This window comes from Rhinopithecus bieti, unplaced genomic scaffold, assembly GCF_001698545.2.
Source record: "Rhinopithecus bieti isolate Rb0 unplaced genomic scaffold, ASM169854v2 scaffold_35122, whole genome shotgun sequence".
In the NCBI taxonomy this organism is placed as follows: Eukaryota; Metazoa; Chordata; class Mammalia; order Primates; family Cercopithecidae; genus Rhinopithecus; species Rhinopithecus bieti.
The window spans coordinates 162,373-169,906 of NW_016814739.1; the positions used below are offsets into that span (position 1 = coordinate 162,373).

Here is a 7,534-nt window from a genome sequence, read left to right on the forward strand (position 1 = left end):
GAGCTGACTATGGAAGCAGAGTAACTGTATTCAATGCTGTGCAGCAGACGTACAGGGCAGGGCTGGCTGCACACACAACTCATTCCAGGCGCCAAATACGCAGTTCCCACTCCGTGCAGGCAAAACCTAACTCTCATGTCCAAATTTCTTTCACCTCACACTGATGGCCTTTTTTTCTTTCTTGGAGACATGAATCCACCTTTTGTAGCATCTGCTTTAGCGCCTTCTGGAGGAAAACAATGGCCTCTAAAATAAAACCAGGAGCAGGCTTCAATCGCACAGGCAGAAGGGTGCATGGTGGCTGCCCCTTGGCTCGGGAGGAAAGCATTGCACATGACCTTAAACTTGGCTAAGTTGCCCTTTATTAATAAAAACAGAGAGCTTTCGGTTAATCCCACCATGGAGAACACAAACCAGAGATAAAACCCACACCGAGGGCTATTTCCCAAGCTGGGGAATTTGAGAACACACGGCAGAGTTCACGCCACACCACCACACAGGGCTCGTCCTTGGGGGGCATTCACAGGAAGGCATCGCGAGCGCAGCCATCCACACAGCAGTGCAGCAAGGCTCCCGGGTCCTGACAGGCATCCAAGCCAGGTACAGAAACCTCCACGGCAGTGGGGATAAGGGAAAAATATTTTCTCTTGCTAAAGAATATCCTTAGTTCTCAGCATAAACATGACTACGTATATATTCAGCTTCAAATGAAAAACAAGTTTACAAATCACTACTGAATACTTAAAAATATAAACTCTACGTTGCTTTTCTTTTTGGCAGCACCAGCCTAAACTCTGTGGGTTTACACATTTCAGACACTTCAGGTACACTACAGTCTTCTGAGAAAGGCCCAGTACTTCAGAATTCCCGGAGCGGCTGTGAAGAAAGAACATTACTGGCAACAAATATTAAAACAACACTTCAGGAACTCCAAGGACACACTGAGAGGCTTGTAAGATGCACATACTTAAGCGTTCAAGCTAATATCCTAAATCATTTTTCTGTTAACATATTTATATTTATTTTGGCTTAGGAAAACATGTACTTTATTGGCAAATTGTTTTAGCTGTAGATGGACGGATGGTTCTACAGCCACAAGCCCCTTTCTGGGTGTACACCCAGGGCCTGCGCACGTGCGCGGAATCAGGCAACGTGTTTTCCCCGGTCCCCAGAAAGCTCACCACTGACACACCCTCCACGTGCGCGGGAAAACCGCTCTCCTCATTCAGGGGCTCTTTTTGGGGTGGAATTCAGAGAAACGGGGTTGCAACATCTTTTTAGGGAGAGGTCGAGTATGTTTTTTCATCTGAGTGACTGCCTGCTGACGGAATCTGAGTCGATGTAAAGGACTAGACCACCGAATCGGGTATAGCGTCCCAGGATGCCTGCAGCCCCCAAGTACAAACTGTGGATGCTCTCGTGGCCTGAATGTGGAATTTTACCCACCAGAAAGCATTGCTGGAGCCCAAACCGGCAACTTTAAATAGCGCAATGATATTGGCACCTTCCCCTGTGGTTTCAAACGCAATCATGACCAAGCATTTTCAACTGCGAGGCAAAGGTGACTTGCACACCAAAAACACCTTCCCAAAAACACTCAATGAGGTAGCTCAGGTCAATTATCAAACCCAAGTGAACACCAAGAAGCTTAATAAACGCTCAGGCATTTTAAAATGCAAACGGCTACAGTGCCTAATAAATGCTCTTTCTTCCCGTTCTTGCAGGCGCAAACCCTGAGGAGGAACCCCTGTAACGTGAGCACAGCAAGAGGCTGGGAGTGAGTGAAGCTGGCAAGCAGCAGAGAGGAGGGGCGCCCTGGCGCAGACACCTTAGGCTAGTGCACCTGCCCACCACAGAGCCCAAGTGCAATCAGCTCCAGAGAGCAAACACCAGGGAGAACTCAAGGCTCGATGGGCTGGAAAGCGGCCCTGGCTCGAGGCGCTAGGGAACGCTCAGCCTGGTGCATCCACATTGAGACTGAGGCAATCTAAGACACCCCTCAACGGCTGGGTTGGTATAAAGTACTGGCCCACTGGACCAGCTCAGGGCAGTCTCTCACACTTTCCAGGGCCCCAGAGCCACCCTCCGTCTAGGGCAGTCTGGCCCCTGCTGCCCACCACATCACCCTGTGTGGGTTCTGGGAGAGGCCACGCTTTCAGCCACTCATCCCCTGAGTTCTCACGGTCTGCCCACAAGCACAGACTGCTATTTGCTGCGTAGCTTTTCAGAGGTCGAGCTCCAATGCCTTCCATGTGGAGTCCTGGACAAAAGGAAAGGTGGCCACACCAACCGAGGCAGCAATATGCATCCTATGACTTCCAGCAGTGAGAAGGTTCACACACACACATTCATGGCACACACACACTTTCACAACGTACACACAGGTACACACTTAGGGTGCACATACCCTCACACAGGCACACGCATGCATCCATTCACTTACACTCACCCACACACACGTGCACTCACACACACCCACGTGCACAGCCACTGGGCGACATCCCGGGGGCAGCAAGCTCAGGTGCACCAGGGTGGGGGTGGGTGGAGTGAAGGGGCCTCAAGCAGGGCTGGGCAGTGTGGCTTGAGAAGGAGCCCTGAGTGCCCACTGCACCCTGGCGATCTCCCTCTCCTGTCCTCAGCGGCCAACACCACCGCACGGCTGCCCAGCCAGCACACGGAAGACAAGCAGGCAGCAAGTCCCACCGCACCGCCGCCCAGCTGGGTACACTCTGAAGACAAGCAGTGGGAAGGAAGGCAGCAGGTCCCACCACACCGCCGTCCAGCCGGGCACACTGAAGACAAGCAGTGGGAAGGAAGGGAGCAGGTCTCTTGCGTTAGGTTTCCGTTGTGTAATTATCGTAGGCCAGCGGAGCCAGTGCCGGAAAACTGCTCCACCGCCTGGCGCCGGGCTGGGGCTCCATGCGCCCTTGCTCCTTATATTTACCCAGAATGTTTTTGGCTTCTTCTGCATCCTGCAAAGGGCTCTCTCCATACTCTTCCTTCAGCCACTGCCGATACTGGAGAGGATGGAAACAAACCCCACACGTCACACACAGGTGCACACACAACCAGGGAAACAGACAGCCGTGGGAAGTTGACGCTCTGTGGTTGGCTAGCCAGGGTCAAGCAAGAGAAGTAACTGCTCCTTCAAGGTGCTGGCCTAGGACATGAAAATAGGCCAGACCAAGGAAACGGTACGTCACCCAAAGGGAGAGAAACAAGCTAGTAGGGGGCACCAGGCACAAGGAAAACGACAAAAGGTAGGCGCCTGTGGCTTCAGCAGGTGCACAAGGGATCTGTGATGACTTCTGAGGGGGCGCAGCTGGGCGCGCCGGGAGCCGATGTCCTCTGTGGGCCTTTCAACTCCAAACGCCATGATGCTGGCTGTGTACAGAGAGACTGTGGGCACTGCCCAGGGGCACCTGCCTGAATCTCTGATGTCCCCTAGGAATTGCTTACCTGATGGACCTCATGCTTCTCAAACTCCTGGAGCTGTCTCTGGAAGCCCACGTTGGGGTTGGCACAGGATCTTCCAGCACGCACGGTGTGCAGGGCATCCTCCCAGCCAAAGTCGGTGACGGTCATGATGTACGCGATCACCAGCGTCACGCTCCTGGAGACCCCGGCCAGGCTGCGGGGCCAAGAGAAGCACACGTGTGAGGGCAGTTTCAGACCTCCGGGTCCATCGCCCAGTCCACGTGGAGCGGGGGATTCTAAGGACCTTGTTTAGAAAGTCTTCCTGCCTTGGATTATATGTGGACAGCAAGCTCACCACCAGGAAGCCACTCAGCCCTCAACATCCCAGCTTCCTCTACTTCCTGGCACCAGAATCGCACGCTTTCTTCCGCTGCCTGAGCTTTGTTTATTGCTTTTCTATGGGCTGTGGCTCCAGATGCCCCCTTGCTCCAAAGCCCCTCCTCAGGTCTCCCCATTTCCCTAGACAGATGACATAGCTGAGGTATTCCAAGGGAACTTGAGGCTTCCAGGATCTACACGACAAACCCATTTATAACCTACATTTATTTAGGATGCTTCATGTTCCTTAGAAGTCTAGTTTTCTTAGCTACATGAGGGCTAGATCTGTAGTTTTTAAAGCCCATGACATACAGAAGCCCTTACCCAATCTTACTTTTGTGCTCTTTTTGACATAAATATGCAGGGTACAGAGCAGGCACACTGTGTCTGCCGGGTGCGAGCAAGGCATCCTGCAGGCGGTAACGGTTAGGGTCAGTTACCTGGAGCAGGCTGAGTGAGACACATTTTACATGTACATGCAAACGAAGGTGGTCACAGAAAGGCTGCGCTTCATCAGACTTGGAGAGTTCTAGCAACAGGTTAAGATGGGGAAATTTAGCAAATGTCTCACTTTTAGAAAAACCTATCTTTAGATGTACATAACTGTATGAAATATTAATTCCTAGAATATCAGACCTACACATATTCAAATACAAATAATAATTTGAAACCCCCACTCTCAAGTAGTGGCTCTTTACTAGGGTTTTATACTAGAACTGCTGGGAGTGATTGTAGAAGACAGATCCTCTTGGGCTGCGACCCTGGAGACTCACATTCACTCGGAGCCAGAACCCAGCAGTGGGAGCTCCAGAATTCCGCTTTCACTGGCTCCCTGAACCCCCAAGGTATGTTAAAGCCAAACAGAAATGAACGTTAAAACCCACCCTTTGTATTTATTACACTTTCTACTCTTTAAAAAAGTGAGATGAAAGATCATGTGATTTCAAGAACTGTATGAAACTGCAGACACCATTCTGAAAACAACTGAACTATCAGCGTCCTCCCCTGTCATGGGTTATTGGCCCTCAGAACACACGACAGCTTTCACAGGTGGCTTCTCTGGATGTCATGCGCTGGGTCCCTGCGTCCCCTCTGTCCTGGCAGGGCTGCCACCAACCTCAGCAGCAATATTCCCCAGGAGTTATCACTTCACAGACCTAATGAGCTTACAGTGCAAGAGTAACTGTTGCGGGGAAGGTCAAAAGATTGTTAGGCTTTCAGTTAATTAATAACACACTTCATTCAAGACAGAGAGGGGACACGTCCGGCCCAGCACTTAGAAAACAGAGCCTTGGCTCCAGAATTTTGGCTACTGGTTCCGTGAACAAATTAGCCATGTTATTAGCATGATTACAAGTGGTAATAAAAATGCCATCCCACTTTTACTAAGAACTCTCTCTATGCCAGGCGCACGGCCAAGAGCTTCAGATGCATCATCCTCGGGTTAAATGTGATACAGCAGCTTTCTTTTCACTGTGTGTATGTATGTGTGTATCTACACAAAACACAGCAGAATGCAAACAAACACAAAACAGCAGAATGCAAACAGACACAAAACACAGCAGAATGCAAACAGACACAAAACAGCAGAATGCAAACAGACACAAAACAGCAGAATGCAAACAGACAGCTGTCACTAAACTGGGTCATTTTGGCGATACTGAAAATCCACGTTTGCAATGAAGTCTAAAGAATAAACCAACAGTGTCTCCAAAAAGCCACTGAGGTTTCAAGGATGAGCCTAGAGAATCCGTGTCATCTGTAAGAGGCTGTTCTGATGAAATGCTGGAGGCAAGCCAGCAAAGAGAAGTTTCTGTTGTCCAGTAACCTTCATGGTCCCTACAGAAATCCTAACAGCAGAAATGGAAAAAAAAAACACAAAAGCAAAATGAGTTAGGGTTCTCCTTCAACACAAGGCAACGGTGACTAACACACAGCACTGGACACACGGAGCACGCATTTGAGACTGAGAGTTTACAGCAAACTGTTGGGAGGTGAAACCATTATTCACACACAGAAAAACACTTGACAGGAAGCCGAGCCGACCAGAACATGCTAAAGTGAGAGACACACGCACCAGTGTACAAGGCAGCTCTCACCGCGCAGCCGGCACTCGTGAATGAATTTAATACTTTCTTTGAAATGTCTTGTCCTGGGAAAAGAAAAAAGAGAAACAACATTGTCTACTTTACTCAACATATGATGAAAAGAAATTTCTACCTGAGGCTTCTTTCTTAAAATGTTAATTGATTTTTATGTATAATTGACACAAAATTCTATATATTTATGGGCTACAGTGTGACGCTTCAATGCATGTATACATTGTATAAATGATCAAATCAGGATAATTACCTGATAAATGTTTAATCGCTTTAAACATTTATCACTTTTTAGTCATAACATTCAAAAGCTTCTCTTGTAGCTCTCTTGAAACATATACTGCATTATTATTTGCTATAATCAAATAATCCACCATGTAATGGAAACCAGAACACAGCTGGGTGCGGTGGCTCACGCCTGTAATCCCAGCAACTTGGGAGGCTGAGGCAGGCGCATAACTTGAGGTCAGGAGTTCGAGACCTGTCTGGCCATCGTGGTGAAACCCCATCTCTACTAAACATACAAAAATTAGCTGGGTGTGGTGCACACCTGTAATCCCAGCTACCAGGGAGGCTGAGGCAGGAGAATTTCCTGAACCAGGAGGCACAGATTACAGTGAGCTGAGATCACGCGACTGCACTCCAGCCTGGGCAACAGAGCCAAAAAAAAAAAAAAAAAGAAACCAGAATTTGTTCTTCCTGTAGTTTACCAAAAGCTCTCCCAGTCCCATACCATCAAAACCCGGTCACACTGTCTGCGGCTGGAGCGTCTCAGCCTCAGAAGCCATCATTTACAACGCTGAGGTCTAGGGAAGGCTGTGGGTTGTCTGGAATTTCTCTGTAAGAAATCCCTGAAACTCATAGTGACCACGGACTGGGTCTGGCCAGTCCCCCATGTTCAATCTGAGCCCCTCAAAGCCCCAGCAGCACACAGGGACCCTCACACTGGCTGTGGGTGGTGCAGGCCACCATGACACAGGCGAGGAAGGTGTCCATGTCGTGTGGGCTTTCCAAGTCCTAAAAACTAATTCACTCCCGGCAATCTGGAAAATCTAAAAGCATTCTCTCAGACTGGTCTCCCTGGACTTTGGCAGTCCTGTCTGTAGCTCCGTGGGGAGCTGTGGGGAGATGGAAATTCTGGCTGTGATCCCTCTTTGCCATTTACTGGACCATGTGGCCCCGGACAAGCCACTTATCTTCTCAGTTATAAAGTGGGGCTGGCATCTTACAGGGCGGATGAGGTAATACGTGCCAATATGCTCTGCAAACTTAGGTCCTAATGGACTGGATGCAGGGGCACACCTATCATCCCAGCACCTGGAGAGGCTGAGGTGGGCAGATCACTTGAGCTCAGGAATTCGAGACCAGCCTGGGCAAAATGTCGAAACTCATCTCTACAGAAAATACCAAAAAAAAAAAAAAAAAATTAGCTGGGTGTGGTGGTGCACGCCTGCAGTCCCGGCTACTCGGGAGGCTGAGGTGGGAGGATCTCTTGAGCCCAGGAGGTTGAGGCTGCAGTGAGCCAAGATCACGCCACAGCACTCCAGCCCGAGCGACAGAGCGAGGCCCTGTCTCAATAAATAATAAATAAATAAATAAATAAATAAATAAATAAATAAATAAGTAAATAAATAACAAAA

The 7,534-nt window shown here is 49.2% G+C and overlaps 1 protein-coding gene across 5 annotated transcripts in view; it reads right to left on the bottom strand.

Annotated features, from left to right (window-relative positions):
- Window positions 1-339: 339 nt before the first annotated feature.
- DUSP22 (dual specificity phosphatase 22) overlaps window positions 340-7,534 on the bottom strand; it is a 60,916-nt gene continuing 53,721 nt past the window's right edge. For 2 of the 5 annotated variants that reach the window (XM_017851856.1, XM_017851854.1), the window contains 4 exons: window positions 5,873-5,947; window positions 3,460-3,631; window positions 2,945-3,017; window positions 340-876 (listed from right to left, as the gene is read on the bottom strand). In XM_017851856.1, coding sequence (XP_017707345.1) covers window positions 830-876; window positions 2,945-3,017; window positions 3,460-3,631; window positions 5,873-5,947 — 367 coding nt within the window. In that variant the 3' untranslated portion in view covers window positions 340-829. Of the gene's footprint in view, window positions 3,018-3,459; window positions 3,632-5,872; window positions 5,948-7,534 lie in introns of all 5 variants that reach the window. The other 3 variants (XM_017851855.1, XM_017851853.1, XR_001881450.1) reach the window with 2 other exon arrangements.